Below are 18,776 nucleotides of genomic sequence, written 5' to 3' on the forward strand. Positions count from 1 at the left end.
ACAATCTGCAGTGACAGATGTCCAGCCCAAGTCCAAAAAACAGAATTGGCCTAAAAAACAGACACAGGGGAAGCAGACAACGCAGACTCAGGGTACTTTTCCTGCAATACAAGCTCCTGCGCCACCCGAAAAAGTTTATGATTTGCGCGACCGCGCGATGATTAAATCGCCTGATCGTTTTCAGGGTTCTGATCAACGCTCTCCTCGTTCCTTTCAGGACACATCGGCCCCGAAGACCGGTGGAGGAGGAGGGGGTGGACGTGGACGTGGTGGCCAACAAGGACGTGGTCAGTCCCGCCAAACGGACGGCGCAGTGAAGCAGGAGGATTCTACGCCTAGGCGTCCGCAGTTTGCGAAAAAGAAAGTCGCAGCCTTAACAGCGCATCGATATGCCACAGATAGTGAGAACGCGGCTTCGGAATCTGACGTGGGCTCTGACCTTGCTGGACAGCGCGGCGGAGATAACCATAGTCAGAGAGGCGCTGCGTCCACTACTGAGGGTGACAGCGACTGATGTCTACGTTGTGATAGAAACAGCGGATACGAGACTTGCTCCCCCTGAAAGACTATATGAAATTGTCCTGTTAATTGAAGGTGACATACAACGTACCGTTAAAGGTGTATTTTGGGAGAATCTGTCTTCTACATATGATATTTTACTTTCGGAGGCTGACTGGCCCCCACCTTTTGTGCTCGCGGCGCCGCGAGGGGAGGAGGTGATCCTACCCAGTTTCGCGAACACTGTCTCGAAAGAGCATGCGCAGCATTTTGCAGAAGAGTGGGCTCGGGCTCTCGCGCCGGCTCTGTACCGTAACCAATGTAGTTGGGATAGATTATCGCCTTGCCACGAAATTCCGTTGCGGTCTCAGCCGCAGCCTCAACCTCAATATCCCATACGGCGTGAAGCAAAATCTTCCGTCGCGGAAATCCTTGAACAATTGGAATATCAGGGAGTTATTGAAACGTGTGTGTCACCGATGAATAATCCCCTTTTTACTATGAACAAACCTGACGGATCATATCGTTTGGTTTTGGATTACCGGCATTTAAACTCGCATTGCCGTAACTGTGCTGTACAGAATACCCACGGCTCTGCCCTAGTGGATAGTCTCGTGCGTAAGCGTTTCAAGACAACGCTTGACATATCCAATGGTTTTTATGCCCACAGATTGGACAGCTTTAGCTCCCAATGGACCAGTTTTACGAGCGCTGGAGTCCAAAAGCAATTCCGGCGTCTTCCAATGGGCTACAAGAATAGTCCTGGTATATTTACCGCTCGAATTGTCTCTATTCTGGAGGCACTCGACCCGGATGCTTTTTCGTATGTGGATGACATATATCTCACAGACGACGATATTTGGGAGCATCTGTGTCGTGTAAATTCTGTTGTTTGCAACTTCGCAGACATGGGTTACAAATTTAACTTTGCAAAATCGCACATTGCTGAACACACAGTGTTGTTTTTGGGCTATGAGCTCAACAATGAAGGTAGAGGTTTGGCTCCTCACTTCTTAGAGAAGTGCGCACAATTGCGCGCTCCAACAACACTGAAAAAATTACAGTCTTTACTGGGCTTTTTGAATTTCGGCAGAACTTACATTCCGGAATATGCCCAGCGTATCAAGCCTTTGTATGCTTTGATACAACCAACTTTCTCAAAATCATGCTGGCTGCCTGAGCATTCAGCCATTTTGCTATCCTTGCAGGCTGATCTGCTCGCTTCTAAATATTTACTGACTCGTGATAACCACACCAACCTGGTAATAAGAATAATTCCCGGGACGGTGGGTTTCACATACCTCACTTTTAATGAAGGTGACACAGTACCTATCGCTTACAAGTCACACTTGTACACTTCGGCTGAGATGCGGTTTCCCACAGTGGAAAAAGTTTTAACTGCTGTACAGATGGCAATTCTAAAAGAACGAGCTCTGTCACAGGGGAAACGTATTCTGGTGGTAACACCCTGTCCTCATTTGGAGGCAGTCACGAAAGCCAGTGTACCAAATTCAAAGGCTTTGCACCCTCGGTGGATTCAGTGGGCTGCGTCATTGTCATCCACGGATGTCATGTTTATTTTTGACGCTTCCTTACGGTCGCAAGAGTACTTGCAGTATGAATTCGTTCATCCTGCTCCTCTGGCGATGCGACCTTTGGAGGACTTCCATTGCATCATTTACACTGATGGGTCGGCGCAGGTTGCGCATGGCTCTAAACATGCCTACGTTTCCGCATGCGCCATTGTGGTCGGTGCTATGTTGAATGATGAGTTCGTTTCCAGGGAGGTACACACGTTGCCCCTGGGCGATTGCACCGCACAATTGGCAGAGCTTCGTGCTCTCTTACTAGCTCTGGAGTACGCAGATCCAAGTGTTACTACTCTAATTGTAAGTGATTATTACTACTGTGTCCAGTCTTACAATGAAAACTTGTTCTTTTGGATTCAAAATGATTTTCATGATTCCAAGGGTAGCACAATAAAACATAAAATGATCTGGGTTCGAGTGGCAGAGCTTAAGGCTGTGTTGCCACTCGTTTATGTGATTCATACTCTCGGTCATCAGCGCGTAGGAGTTCACGCTGTTGGCAACTCGCTTGCTGATGAAGCAGCGAAATCAGCAGTATCTACATACTTAGTTGCAGCAGTTACTAGGTCTAAAACCAAGATTGATAGCGACATCTTGGCAGCGATTGCTGCCTCTGAGAAGGGAAGTAAACATCCTGCTGGATTCCCTTCGAAGTATAAATACCACTTAAGTCCCGAAAAGGTTCCTTTTGTGACAATTCCTGATGTTGGGGAACGGCTGATTCCCAACTCGGATCGCAGAACAGACTTGATTACAGCGGCTCATGAAGGTGTGGCGTCTGCGCATGCGGGCGTCTCAGCCACTGTAACGCAACTACAACAACGTTTCTGGTGGCGGGGACTGTACAAACAGACGCGTGATTATGTCCTTCTTTGTGACATATGCCAGCAGATTAAACCTTCAACTGCTACGCGTCCGCCACAGACTCAGTTGTACATTTCTAATAAACCACTAGGCTGTGTTTATTTAGATCACTGCGGTCCTTTTTCATCTGATACTGCGTATAAGTACATCTTAGTAGCAGTTGACTCATGCACACGCTTTGTGTGGGTATGGCCACATCGCAGCGCTGATTCACGGACTGTCATTTGAGATTTGCGTATCTTTATAGGGATTTTTGCCTGTGGTACCTTCCATTCGGATCAGGGTCCGGCTTTCGCCTCTAAGGCGTATAAGGATGCCATGATTTCGATGGGGGTCCAAGTCAAGTTTTCGTCACCCTACAGACCTGAGGGTAATAGTGTAGTTGAACGAATGAACCGTGATTTAAAGCAATCTTTGACAGCCCGAGTTATAGGCACTGGCAGAAACTGGCTGGCTCACCTCTATGGCGTGCAGCGTGCTCTTAATAATCTCCCTAGAAGGTCTCTGGGTGGGCGGACCCCATACGAAATGCTCTTTGGCATCAAGATGTACGTCCCTGACCTTGACGGTCTAGACTCTGTGGTTCGCGCCACTTCCTTTGACGCAGATGAACATTGCAATGTTTTACAGAATCTACAAAAGACCAGAGACAGTCTTGCAAAGGAACATTTGCCCTCCACTTCGGATGATGCGTTGCAGATCCCGGTAGTTGGCTGGCTACCCCATGTTGGAGAACTGGTTCGGGAGAAGATCGACAACAAGAAAGAGTTTGGTCCCTCCTATCGAGCTCCAGTCCCAGTGCTTGGAGTGAAGGGCACAAGAACAGTCATTTTACCACCACTTCCAGGTCGTAAGGAAAACAGGTTTATTTCTATTGACAATGTCAAGATACACAGAGTGGCCGATTCTTCTTAGCATGACACCAGCTGTTTCCTGTCCTTCCATTGTGAGAAATTCAATTATGCCCACTGCTTCTAATAATGAACCTGAGGTGGCCATCGATTTACCTGCTGTTTCCAGTCCATTATTGAATGATTTACCAGGAACTAACCTTGATGAGACAGACTATACATACCCCACTGATTTGTCCATGCCTGACCTGCAAGCTCGTTTAGCCACGGAATCCAGATTTTCATTTGACTCTGCTTCCCTTGCCTCGAAAAAACCCTCTCAAATTGCAGTATATGCTAGCCTGTTTAAAAAACATTTTTTGATACCTCCTTGGATATACATTTGGCTGGTCCTTTTTTCGGTTTACCTTTTTATGTCAATTGGTTTTGTGTTTTATTTTTTTCGAATTATGAATGGACACTATGTCGAGGAGAGAACTTGCATTACTCATTTAAATGGAACTTTGGCCCCACTTTCCTCTTCACATTCTACACACAGATTAAAAAGAGACTTGACTTTGGTTAACATCACAGCATGGCCTGTTCTGGATGGAATCGCGTGGGATGCAGTTCGGTTTCAAATTCATGGCCCAACGGAAGTCGTTAATGTTCCTAATGTACTTAGAGTGAATATGGGGAATGTGGTGAAACAAAACATTCGTTCTGATGATTGGGATGTTAATGCTGTGGAAAGTTTATTTTCTGATTTGAAATACTATGCTGCTTTTGATGCTGAGGATTTATATTTAGAATCTGCTAATTATGGTGAATTGTTCTGTTACCAACATTATGGCAATCACTTCTTACACAAAACATCTTCCCGAAGGGATGCTGTTAATTTTACTCAGTGGGAACATTGCCCGGCACCTACACAAGGGAGTTCAGAAACATTTCTTAAAAAGTATACTTATTTCACTGACTTTAATCAGTCCAATCCCGAGTCCTTTTATTTTAAATTTCAAAAACAGCCACTGTCCAAGGTTAGACTTACCGATACCAAATTGTTGTATTCGAAGGCCTTCCTGGATCAATTAGTTACTGGGGGCTATGAGTTATGGAAGGAAACAATAGACCTTAAATCGGTTTGGGGTTCAAGGGCCTGGCAGGTACGAGGCACTGAGGCTTTGCACCGTGCATGTCTCATCCCGAATCATATGTTGTTTTTAAATGAAACCATTTCCCAGACCACATGCTTTGGATTGGCTACATCTAAAAGGTTAAACACCCCGTCTTTCCCAGAGTTGGAGGAATATGAGAATTGGAGTAATTTTACTCAATTGTCCATTAAAGATATACAGGCTCTGCTTCTTAATTCCTCCTTTAACATTTCCAGTATGAATCCCAGAGGTTGGCTGCTTTGGCACCGTAGTGCTGATTCTTGCCAAAAAAGGTTTTTGAATATATCTGACGGTTTTAAGACTGTTAGATCTGATCCCCGGTTTGATTTGAGTCATACTGTCACCTCTTACTCTGTGGGCAAGCTGTGTCAAGCTTGGCTGAAACATTCAACTTTACCTGCGGTTAAGTATCACCTTTCCAAACTGAATGCAGACGTGGATTTGAATGATTTCATTAAAGGCCCAGCTAGTGGCAGGTCGAAAAGGTGGTTATATGGGGTTTACAATGAAATTTGGAAACTCTCACAGATTGAGGCCGCTTCACGCCTTAGGGCTATTGATCAGGCGAATCTTGAGAAAGTGCTTGCAGTTGTTGACAATAGCATTAACGTGCTTTCCTCTAGAATTTACACATTGGATAATATTGTGTCGTCTGTTGTTGATATTGTGCATGATGAAGTGTCAGTATTATACCATGGTCAAAATCAATTACGGTCAATCATGCAGTTTGCATGGACACTTCAGACTCTGAAAATGGGTAAAGTTCCCTGGGGATACATGAACGTTTCCTCTTTATTTTCCCCGTTTAATTTGACAGACAAACAACGCTTGCTTTCAATGCGTGATGCTTCCTTTTCTATGCTCCATATTGAAAGATTGGAGTCTTTACCTTTTTCTGTGGCAGAAGCCACTGCTGCTACGTGGCTTATCCACGGTTTAATAACACTGCCTTTTGCTTTATATAAGTTTTCAAATTGTATGAAATATGTGCCAATAGGTCGTTTTGAACCCTTAGGTAGCGGTTTTCTTCATGAGGTCTGGTCACTCCCATACACATACAGATGTTTCAAGGATGAACAAGAAGTTTATCTAACAGGGGATGAGTGTACTGAGACGCCAGATCATTCTTTAATGTGCAGACACATACAGTTACACGGTTCATGTAACAAGGACCGACCGAATATGGCTTGCGTTTTACAGGGCACGCCAGTTCCTGCTATCATCCCCACGTTTAAATTGTTAGAGAATGGTAGTTATTTAATGCTCAATAATGAAAACTGTTGTGGTTTAATTAAAGGTATAGCTTTCATAGTAACGGTTAGTGAGCGAGTTATTTGCTGCAGAAATATTCTTTATCCTCCCACACGTGAACATAGGGAGTCTTCCATTTGGCCACAGATACCGACCTTGGGAGCAGAATTCAGCGGCATGGCTAGAATAAGAGCTCTATTGTCCCAGAAAGAGGTGGCCTTGAGCTCGGCACGTGAAACTTTCGTGCTTCACATTGCTAACACCCGTACGGAGGTTCAGGCTCTTTTAAATACTGATTTGCCTTTGCATTTCGGAGCCATGGTCCGTTCTATCTTTAACGCATCCTCCACAACGGGCCTAGCACATTTTTTTAAAGTTGTTAGCGGTGGTCTCGTGACTTCCTTTGAGAAGATTTTTGGAGTCATCCCTGCCTTCTTCCATTCTATTTTTTCATCCTTATTTGGAGGGTTCCCGTTTTTACTTGCATTAGCGGCTGGCGCATTGGTGGTTTTCTGCCTTTTTAAATATGGATGCCCTTCCTGTGCAAGACCACGCTCGGCTGCTACTGACGCGGTTTCGCAACCGCATGCTTGATTATTATGGCACACTGCCGTTGGCGACTCTAAGCACGGCGTTTGGATTATCTTTTCGGTTCTCCTATTTCACCTGTGTCCAGCCTGTATTTCGCTGCCTGACCTGTGATTTCCTTTGGGCCATTGATTTGTGTCTCTGCGGACCAATATCTTCTGACGTCGATTTTGATCAACTGATGAGTCCTATCATTGCTCACGAGTTGGTTTGTTCTGACGAAAGGATTATGGCCTTGGCGGTGGCACATGGACTAATGGGTCCCTGGGATGTGTTGTCGGCAGCGCAAAATTTCTTGGAACAAAGTTTTCTTGAAAACCCACCGAGCTGTCCTCTGATGGTTATAGAGGATCCGGTGCTGGAAGATCACGTATGTTCCTTTCATCTTTTAAATTGGATGGCTGAACTGTTTTCGGATGAGGACAGTGACTTCCTCCTGGAGGCTGTTGCAGCTTACTTTTCATATACAGTCTTATCATAGACACTGCCTCAAATTGACATGCTTATTGATAGCATTTCCTTGATTTTATTGACTTTTGGTCAAGACATTTTATTTTTGCTTGCCTATTGGCTTGAGCCACATTATACTTGTGGGCTATTTTTTAGCATTAGTTTTTATAATTGAATTTTTATTCATGCTCGTTTATAATTGGATTCTGCTCTCATGTGATGGCACTTCTGTTATCTTATTTAGTCCGTTCTCGGATCATGGGGGGGTGTTGTATAGCTCCTATATATCCTTATATCGTGTTAAGTTAGCATAGGTACATTTGAGATTTAAACGCCATTTTTCCTTTCTTGCAACTTCTGCACACGACCCTTAATTGTTGACTTAGCTTTCAACCTAGTGGTTTGCCGTGGTGTATGTGAGAATAATATGTTATTGCTCTGATATCAGTTTTGTTTAATAAACCATGTCTGCACGGAGAGTGCTGAAGTTTCAGGAGCAACACGATATGGGATTGTTATGAGGTCTGATCTCCACGCCTTCATAGTCATAACACAAGTGCAGCCTTTGCCAACTTGGGCTTGAGGCGGGATTGATATTGCTTTGCACGAGAATTGTTAACACACTTGATGCGGTGCACATGCAGAGAGAGCTGGTGTATGCTGATGTGATTCCTTCATGCTAGGACACTAAGGTATGGGCCCGCCCTAAAACAACCCAAAGAGACCTTCTTAGCTAATAATATAATATATGTGTTAGGGAGGGTGAGATATAAGTGTTGTTAACTCTTATTCATTACAGCATGTTAACATGCTGTCACCATTCGCTTTTTATGTCTTAGTAACTATGCTGATAATTTTGATACTGATAATAAGTATACTTGTATTATCTAAGATACTGCGCCTGAGAAGACGGCATTAGTAAATAAACATTTCAAATGCACATGTGTCTTCTTTACTCCATGTTCTGGTTTGTAATGATAATATAACGAAAGAGTGTTCATGAGTCCCACGTACCCTGAGGTACTGTAAGTTCATGTTCTGGTTTGTCTAAACATTGGGAGTTTGATATGTCCAATGAGACACTGTAGCTAGCTCGGTAAGGGGTGAGTTGGTTGCTAAGGTAAGTTTTGGGACACCCTAATTTGCCGAGGTTCCACTCCTCTGTGCACAGTTCTGTGTGAGTACAGAAACCCTGCTAGAAGTGCTATTCGTGAAGCGCTGAGCACGCTTCCTCTAATTACGAGTTCTGCGAGTAAAACGGCTCGTTTTTATTGTATTTTTAAAATTGTGTAAAATTGTGTATTTTCACTCTGTAATGCATACAGCATACTTTTAGGCTATTTGCACGCATTTTCGCCACTCTTTGACGGCGCTAGCTGCCGTTAGGGCTTCAGACCGGGGTCAGGGATTTGGGCCCACGGCGGCCATCTTGAGTGTGGGCTAGAGTGGTGTGAGCGCTCTAGTGTCCCTCATAAAAGGAGCCCAGGGACTGCGCTCGCGAGATCTTTTCACCCATACCAGCTAGAAGTGCTATTCGTGAAGCGCTGAGCACGCTTCCTCTAATTACGAGTTCTGCGAATAAAACGGCTCGTTTTTATTGTATTTTTAAAATTGTGTAAAATTGTGTATTTTCACTCTGTAATGCATACAGCATACTTTTAGGCTATTTGCACGCATTTTCGCCACTCTTTGACGGCGCTAGCTGCCGTTAGGGCTTCAGACCGGGGTCAGGGATTTGCGCCCACGGCGGCCATCTTGAGTGTGGGCTAGAGTGGTGTGAGCGCTTTTGTGTCCCACATAAAAGGAAACGGTTGTCTCACGCGCTAGCGGTCGCGTTTGCGGGAGCGCCGTCCCTGCGCCGGAGTCTCGCCTGAGTCAGCCCGTCTGCGCCCGTCAGCGTCCCGGAGGCGCACGGTGCGCGTGCCTGGTGGATCTCATTGAGCACTTAGTAGGATGTACACTAGAGAGGAACTTCTGTCCTATAATGTACATACTGCCCCATGTCAGCGAGTCATCCCCTATTTTGCAGGGGCTATTACTAAGTGTTTCACGTGCGGGTGGACTCCTAGTTTCACCAAAACCCCTCCGTGCAAGCTCCCCCCTTTAGGCAGTAAATGTGCATTGTTAAACACTACGTCCCTTCCCCAATACGCTCTTGACATCCACAATCTTTTAACACACGAGGAAATGGATTGTCTCTTTCTCACGGAGACATGGCTCGGTGAGGGATCGGAACCTGATTTGGCTATTGCCATCCCTCCTACGCATGCTATTTTCCGTCGAGACAGAAGTAAGGGAAGGGGAGGTGGAGTGGCGCTTGTTATTAAGAGGCACATCCCTTGCACTATCTTGTCTGTGGACGACCTACCAGGCTGTGAGACCCTTGCCTTTTCCTTGGCCTTCTCCCCCCATCAATCCTGCTTGGGGATCTTGCTTTATAGACCTCCTGGTCCTCTCGGCTCTTTTACCGAGTATTTGTTATCGATTATTTCCACACTCAGTCTCAGGGCAAAACACTGCCTAATCTTAGGGGATTTTAACATCCACATGGATAAGGGCGAGGATCCTGAAGTGCAAAAATTCCTGGATATGACATCTTCGTTGGGATTTCATATGTACTTGCAGGCACCTACACATGAGAAAGGGCATACTTTAGATCAAATTTTCTCGACCGTTCCGGTGTCCCTCTCTTCCCTTGCCCCAGTCCTCTGGTCGTATCACTTCCTAGCGGACTTTGTGATAGTACATCAGTTAGCGGCCACTCGCAATGTGCAGCGGCAAACAGCACGTATACCTAGAGCCTTTCACAAAGTCACCCCAGCCATGCTTTCCCGGGCCTTAGAAACCTATCCTTGTGTTCTCACAGGCAGGTTGGAGGACGATGTAGTGTGTTTTCAGAACTGGCTCACCGCACGTCTGGAAGCCTTGGCACCACCCCGCCAGGTTAGATCAGAACTGGCAAGAGTGTCGGCTCCGTGGTTCTCTGTTACATTGGCTGGCAAGAGAAGGCACTGCAAGAGGCTGGAGAGAATTTGATGGAGGCAGTATGATACATCTGCTAAGCAGTCTTATAGAGAAGCAGTGAAGGAATATCATAGGGAGATTACTGCAGAGAAAACATCCTTTTTAGCTAAAAGGATTGAGGAAGCAGATAACTCCTGCAAAGAGATCTTTAAGATTGTTAAAGAATTTATCTCTCCCTCTTGTTGTACTCCTACGTCTGTCTTCTCAGAACCATGGATCACGGAGCTTGCAGCATTTTTCATTAATAAAATCCGTACCATCCAGTCGGCCTTGCAGGGAGCCCATAACATCTCGGATTCTGGCCTTGTGGCCGTTGGCTCTCTTAAGCCCTGGATACACTCATCTGCAATGGATACGGATACACCTATCCTTGACTGCTTCCCTGCTCTAGAGCTTCAGGCTTCGCTTGACCTCTTGTCCAACTTGAAATCTGGCTCTCCACTTGACCCTTGCCCCGCCAAGTGTCTTGCGACCTTGGCGCTTGCTCTTAATTCTATTATTAATCCTATTATTAATTCATCTTTGAGCTCGGGGAAAAGTCCCCTCATCTTGGAAGCAGGCCGTAGTCCTTCCCCTTATTAAAAAGCCGAATGTAGATGCCAAATTGCATTCCAACTATAGGCCTATCTCGTTGTTGCCCGCTTTGGCCAAAATAGCGGAAAAGCATGTACACACCACCTTAACCAACTTTCTAGAGGTTAATTCCTTACTACATCAGTCTCAGTCTGGGTTTAGATCTAACCTGAGTACAGAAACCGCGCTACTCGAGGTGAGCGAGGCTGTGAAGGAAACTCTGGACAGGGGTGGAAAGGCCTTGCTCATCATGCTTGATTTGTCGGCGGCATTCGACACCGTTCCCCAAGACCTTCTCCTGACAAGACTCTGGGAGATTGGCCTGAGGGGAACGGTGTTCGAATGGTTTCAATCTTTCCTGGCCGACCGCAGACAAACGATTTGGGCCCCCCCTTTCTCCGCCCCTATGCCGCAGCTTGAGGTGGGGGTCCCGCAGGACTCCATACTCAGCCCCTCCCTTTTTAACATCTTTATGACATTTTTGGCGGCACGGGTGGAGGAGCTAGGGGCTCAGATCGTGTCCTATGCGGACGATACACAGCTCCTGTTCACTTGTGACAGGGGCTGTGATTTCGACGGAGCGGCCATCCGGAAGTGTCTGGAGTTTGTGTTTGATTGGTTCGGGAAAAGTGGCCTCAAATGCAACTCAGACAAATCCGAGATATTGTTTTTTGGTTGTTCTGCCGACCCGAGGTGGAAGCACTGGTGGCCTTCGGCCATGTTCCCCCCTGCCAGCGATTCTGTTACAGCTAAGAATCTGGGCATGTTGGTCGATAACACCCTCTCCTTCAAGGCCCAGGTAGCTGGCCTGACGGGGAAGTGCTTTGCCATCTTAAGGATGTTGAGAAAGTTTCTGCCGTACCTATCTCTCGAGCACAAGAAGATTACGGTGCAGGCCCTGATAGGCTCATGCCTAGACTATGCCAACATCCTTTATCTGGGGCTTCCTGAATACCTGCTTACCCACCTGCAGATAGTCCAAAACTCGGCAGCCAGGGCAATCTTTGGTCTTACCAGAAGAGCCAGGGCTAGCAACCTCCTTGTGACTCTGCATTGGCTGCCGATTCGCAAGCGCATCTTCTTCAAGACCTTAACTACAGCTTTTAAGGCGCTTCACAATTTCGGCGCTGGCTATTTGCAGAGAAGGGTCAACTTCTATTTTCCGTCTAGACCCTTGAGGTCGGCTGCCCAGGCCGATGCCATCGTGCCGGCAGTGAGACGTGTTCGTTGTGGAGGTCGCTCCTTCAGTTACCTTGCCCCCCGTCTTTGGAACACTCTGCCCCTGACGTTGCGAATGTGCTCTAATTTGTCTGCTTTCAGAAAGGGACTTAAAACGTATCTCTTTGCCCTGTAAGTTGTTTTCCGGATTTTTAGTGCCGTTTTGGCTGTCTTGTTAGTTGCTGGTGTTTGTGTGATGATCTATAGCGCCGGGACGCTCTCTTGAGCAGCTGAACGCTTTATAAAACCCCCAGTAACATAACATAACATTACAGACCCATATCCCAACTTCCCTACCTGTCGAAAGTCCTAGAGAAACTGGTCAACAGGCAACTGGCCAGCTTTCTCGAAGCAAACAACCTGTTGGATATCACACAAACGGGTTTTAGGGCCAACAACAGCACGGAAACAACACTCCTGGCCATGCTGGATAACATCAGAATGAATGTAGATCAGGGGAAAACAGTTGCCCTAATACTGTTGGATCTCTCGGCGGCATTCGACACCGTCCCACACAATCTGCTCCTGGAAAACCCTAGCATCTAGGGGCATTAGGGACAAAGCACTGGGTTGGTTGCGGTCTTTCCTATCGGATAGATCGCAATCAGTGCACATGGGCAAGTTCTCGTCCCCACGCTGGAACATCAAATATGGGGTCCCACAGGGGGCCTCACTAAGCCCAACTTTGTTCAACATTTTTGTGTCATCCCTGGCGGGAATAGGCAGAAAGTGGGGTGTCGAAATATGTTCTTACGCCGACGACACTCAACTTACTGTTATCCTGGATGAAAAGAACAACCCCAAAGACAGGTTATTAAACTGTCTCTCTGAATTGGCTGAATGGATGCACAAGCACTGCCTTAAACTAAATGCAGACAAATCAGATATACTACTGTTCGGAGGTCACACTCAACTATGGAACGACACCTGGTGGCCAGAAGCCCTGGGCACTCCACCTGCTCCGACACCAACAGCAAGGAATCTTGGAATAACTATAGACATATCCCTATCCATGAAGACCCATGCAGCTGCCATATGCGGAAAAGGCTTTGCAATACTAAAAATGCTTAAAAGAGTCTTTCCCTGGATTCCAATAGAGTGCCGAAAGATCCTGGTCCAGTCTCTCTTGATGAGTAGGCTGGACTATGGAAACTCCCTGTTCCTAGGCATGGCAGAGTATCTCTTCACCAAGCTCCAAATGGTGCAGAACGCAGCGGCCAAGGCTATCTGTATGAAAAGGAAATACGATTCAGCCAAAAGCTGCCTGCGTGATCTACATTGGTTACCAATGAAGCAGAGAGCAACCTTTAAAATGCTGTGTATAACGCATAGAGCACTGCACAAAAACGACCCTCTTATCCTCAGAAACAGGATTCAGTTTTATGCTCTCACTAGGAACCTCCGCTCTCAATTCTTGGCTCGTGCTAAAACCTGTCGGGTGAAAAGGGCCAGGATGGGTGAGCGTGCCTTCTCCCACATCGCTGCAACCAAGTGGAACGAATTACCTACGGCCCTCCGACGCACAGAATGCCATCTGGCATTTAGAAAGCAGCTAAAAACTTTCCTCTTCCCCCATCCAGACTAACCCAACTCGAATTTTGCCAACAGTACATACACTTTAGCAATCATAGCGCCGTGATATCCTACTTGGATGATTGTTAGCGCTTTATAAGAAATATAAATAAAAAATAAAAAATAAACCCAACACGTACCCTCCGTTCTAGCAACCAGTCATTTCTTCAAGTTCCTATTGTTAAAAAGGCAAGACAGGGTGGAAAAGCCTTGTCCTTTCTTGGCCCTGGCCTTTGGAATAAACTCCCCAATTCTCTTAGGCAATGTATGGACCATCTGACCTTTAGGAAACGGCTAAAAACTTTTTTGTTCCAGGCTCAGTGCCCCCTCTAGATTATCGGCTCTTCCATCTTCATCTTTAATGTTGCGTTGGGCGCAGAGATACTCCTCTGGGAGTCGATTTTAGCGCGGTACAAACTCAGAAATAAATAAAATAAATAAAAAATTAATTAATATTTCAATATAATTAGCAAACTTCCAACTCTGTACTCCTACAATCATCAAAACCTGCTACGACAATATAAATTATAATTAACAATTAAATTAAGTTTAAAAATTTTAAAAAATTATAAACTATATTTAAAAACATTATCAACAGTTATACAAACAATGTATAACATATACAATTAAAATCTAAACTCAAATATTTTGACAAGTATATTTTTGTAAACGATATTGAAACAGAGATATCTTTGACAGTGATATTACTTAATTTACAATATCGATATTTTTTTAAACAATATTTTGCATCATGATATTTATGTATCATCATATTAAAAACTAAATATTTGTGTGACTCGATATATAGGACCAGTGCTAGAGTTTCTCTATAAACTCTCACATCCAAAAAAGAACATTGAAGCAACCTTTTGCAATTTAAGTCCCAATAATATTTTGGGCCCGATTTTGATGCGGTTAGGAAAGCAATCCCACATAGGACCCGATTACGATGCGGTTAGGAAAGCATTCCCACCTAGGGCCCAATTACGATACGGTTAGGAAGCCCTCCTAACGGCATTTGCTCCTTCCGAATTGGATTGGGAACGATCTTCCCATCCAACGGCCAGATTACGATACAGTTAAGAACATAGGCTCCCAGAGGCGTCAATGGAAGTCCAATCAAATTGTATTTGGAAGCATCCAAATGCATCATACTCGGTTGGTCAGACTCTCCCAATCCGAACATTTCCAAACCGATATGATTGGGAAGATTTCCTAACCGCATCAGAATCGGGCCCTTAGAGGTAAGGTTTCAGCGAAGTCATTGCTGTATCTTTCCTAATGGGAAAACACAAAGAAAAATCACGCATTCCTTAAACTGTGATTAGATTAAATCATTTAAGTCTTGATAATTGTCCTTTTTAATGGTTTGGGCCACACTTGCTCTTCCCAAACTAACACTCCTGTTCTATTGCTCATTTATAGATTTTCAATTGGTGTTTAGTAGTATTGAACGGTCAATTAATTAGTCTAAATTTGTTGTTGTCGCACTTGAACTTAGCCCTAAAAGCTATGACCAACCAGCCTGGAAATTACATACAATTACACTATGAAGATGAATTAGTGCTTTTATTTTAATATTTATTTATGTATAGAGCGCAAACTAATACTTGAAGGCATCAAGGCACTAGATGAATGAAAAACCTAGGGTGATAGCCATGTCATAGTCATACTTCAACCTTGCATTTATAGAAAAAAGAACTAACTGGGTAATAGCCAGGTCTTAAGACCTTTCATAAAGGAAAGAAGATAAGGAGAGTTGTTTAGATTGGTAGGAAGACAGTTCCATAGTCTGGCAGTGACATTAACAAAGCTTCCCCTCCCCCACAGTTTGAAACCCTGGACGACACCAGGCCTGCCAGGACCAACCTCTGTTCCATTCCGGACATCGCCTTCACCATCACTGACGGCTGCAGTATCACCCACAAGGAGCACCCAGACCGTCAAGGAGGAGGCATTGCCGTCACCTACAGAGACACACTTCGACTGACAAGTGCCAAGGGTGACCATGGACCATGTCAACTGACAGATCCGAACCAAGCCCAAGAAGATCCTCTGCGGCACCCTCATGTGGAGGCCACCGTGGCCATGGCCCCCCATTCTCAAATTTCATTGTACACCTCATTGCTACCCAGGGTCTCCCATCCACCGATGATATCCATCTCGGTGAACTCAAGTTCCACCTGATCAACCCCAGTGACCAGAGCACCACCCCTTCCTGGGGAGGGTCACCGACATCAGACACAAGCAGCAAGTCACCTCCACAGGCCACATAGCAGGACACACGGTCACCTCCGCCAGCGGGTACTTCAACTAAAGCCACAACACCGGACTCTCCTGGATCGAGCATCATTGGTAACATCACGTATTCACCTTGCCCACTGGATGCCACCGCCATCATCACACCCCCTCGCAGCTGGATCAAGGGTAGCGAAGAACATCTCATGAACTCCCTCCGCACCAACACTCCACCAATGCTTCCAAACGATGACACCCCAGCGCGCAACCACTACTGATGGATCTCCAACCGCGCCAACATTTGGGCACCCCCATGAACAGCACTGCGTCAGTACTTTCCACCTGCCTGATGGCATGCATGATGGTGAGGCAGTGCCACAGGGATAGGCGGCCCCATGCATTGCTGGAGTTGCGTCATTGTTGTGACACAGCTGCAGCAATGCATGACTTTAGCTCAGGCAGATACGCCAGGATTCCTGACGTATCTCTGTCCAGTGATTACAGCACATCCATGCTGTCGCAAGAAGGGCATAGTGATAAGTGTTGCAACGCTGTCTTATCGCAGCACAGCAACACTTTTCATGACTGTGGCACAGGAATGAGCACTATCTTATTGATTGTGTGCATTCTTGCACTGTAGTTTTGTCGCAGGGCAGCACTGCAAGCAAGCGCTGGCCAGCGTCAAAACCTGTAGAAATATGGGCCCAAGTTTTATCACCATTTTTAAGACCAGCTATTTTCTGGTCTTAAGTAACTGGCTCTAACTGCAGCTAGAGGCAGTTTTTTGGCTATTCAGAATTTCAAGGAGCCCCTTGAGACTATGGAGTAGTGGTGTTTGCGTGCCTTTTTGCACGGGAATGCCTACTTTGCATGTCATTAGCGATAAATATCGCTAACATGATTTGAGATAAAAAAACGGCCTGCTATTGCCAAATTACCCGTGCTAAGGCCCGTTAGCTGAAGCTTGCTAATAGGGCGATAAAATTATCGCCGCTTTAGCGGCAAAAATGTGCAGCTAAAGCGGCAATAGGCCCTTGATAATATGCCCCAATGTTTTTATTGTTCAAATAATTTCACTCACGTCTTTTAATTTTCCTATGTATGGCATAATATGGCATAAAAATAATATAAAAAATGTCAACATATGCTTTGCTTCCATGATATCAATGCCTCCATGAGTCCCTTCTGTTGTATAGTGAGTTTATATACAAGTGTTCAAAGGTTGATTGGCACTCAGGCCTACGGGCTCGTTAATGTATTTTAAAAATGTGCTTTTCACTCTTCCATTAGTCGCTGAAAACTCTTCAATTTCTGTGAGGTGCCTAAGAGCTCTGTTATTGTCTGATCTATAGGAAATGTAATGCTCAGCATCAATGTTAGACTCCCATCAGAGTTAATCACAATTGATAGAAATATAAAAAAATAAATACTGAATGGGTGGCTTTAAAAGAGGGGAAACCATTAATTTGTTTGTACAGCGTTTCTAATTCAATAGATTATCTCATGGTGGAAATTATTAACAATTAATGCTCATGTTAAATGTCCAACTAACCAAATGACCAATTATATATAAATCTTGTGTCTATATCTTTTCAGATCTTCTTCACGCACAGCTGTGACGTAGCTGTAGACCAGTAAAATGGAAGTAGGAAATATGAGCTCAAACGTATGGTTCCTCATTGTAGGGTTTTCAGACATCGAACAGTTGCGAGTTCCCCTTTTTGTTGCATTTCTAGGAATTTACGTGCTAACTCTGGTGGGAAACCTTCTTATTTTGGCGGTAATTTGCTCCAACTTACATTTGCACACGCCCATGTATTTTTTTCTTTCAAATTTGTCCATTGTCGACATCACTTACACCTCAATCGTTTTCCCCCAGATGTTTGCTGACTTCTTTCTACAGCACATACACGTTTCTCTCAAAAGCTGCTTGTTGGTCGTGTACTTCTTCATGTTCATGTTGAGCACTGAGATCCTGCTCCTCACAGTGATGGCTTTGGACCGATACGTGGCCATCTGCGACCCCCTGCGGTACCCCGCCGTCATGAACAAGGATGTGTGCATCAGGCTGGCTGCTGGAAGTTGGCTCCTGAGTCTGCTGATGCCACTCGCTCACATTTTACTCCTATCTGAGCTCTCCTTCTGTGAACCTCACACCATCAACCACTTCTTCTGTGACGTGGCTGCACTTATGAAGCTTGCTTGCAGTGACACTGGCAGAATTGAGAGACTTAATTACATCATGGGTGCTATATATACAGTAATGTCCTTTCTTTTAATTGTCGTCTCTTATATCAACATTGCCTCTTCCATCCTGAAAATGAAATCAAAGGGGGGGAGGCAGAAGGCTGTCTCCACCTGTGCCTCCCACCTCACTGTGGTTGTTTTGTTCTATGTCTCTCTCTGCTCTACCTACATGCGGCCAGCATCAACATATTCATTGAAAGGCAACAAGATTATGTCTCTGTCCTACATTGCAGTGACTCCACTGCTCAACCCCATTATATACACTCTGAAAAACACAGAGTTTAAAAAGGCCCTAAAGAAGAAAGGGATCAAACAAATGTCTGCAGGAATACTTGTTATTTCTGGGCAGGGAAACCCTTAGTGGGGGGTGTGGAATATTTGCCATTGTGACATATAAACATTATTTGAAAAGCTGAACAGTTCAATGCTGACATTTGCATGGTAGCACAATTAGCAACCACTTCCAGTCATTTGGCAATCTTAATGCTTTATCTTGAGTCCCAAACAATACAAAACATTACAATAAACTACTAAGTAAGTAAGTAAGTAACTAAGTAACATTTTATTTGTACATAATTAATTAAAATCTTTAGAAAATTATAAAAACACCAGTAGATACATTTAAAAAACCATTTGTACTTGAGCTTATCAAGTTT

General features: G+C 45.0%; 1 protein-coding gene across 1 annotated transcript; it reads left to right on the forward strand.

Moving 5' to 3' along the window:
- The first annotated feature begins 17,512 nt into the window (after window positions 1-17,512).
- LOC144769848 (olfactory receptor 5J3-like) lies at window positions 17,513-18,481 on the forward strand. The gene has a single exon (XM_078654034.1). It carries the CDS (start codon window positions 17,513-17,515, stop codon window positions 18,479-18,481), a length of 969 nt encoding a protein of 322 aa, XP_078510160.1.
- Window positions 18,482-18,776: the final 295 nt, after the last annotated feature.

The sequence above is a fragment of the Lissotriton helveticus genome, chromosome 7, assembly GCF_964261635.1.
Source record: "Lissotriton helveticus chromosome 7, aLisHel1.1, whole genome shotgun sequence".
In the NCBI taxonomy this organism is placed as follows: domain Eukaryota; kingdom Metazoa; phylum Chordata; class Amphibia; order Caudata; family Salamandridae; genus Lissotriton; species Lissotriton helveticus.

Excerpts from the sequence above, each read along its gene's own strand:
- LOC144769848 (XM_078654034.1), top strand. The coding sequence starts at position 17,513 with ATGGAAGTAGGAAATATGAGCTCAAACGTATGGTTCCTCATTGTAGGG.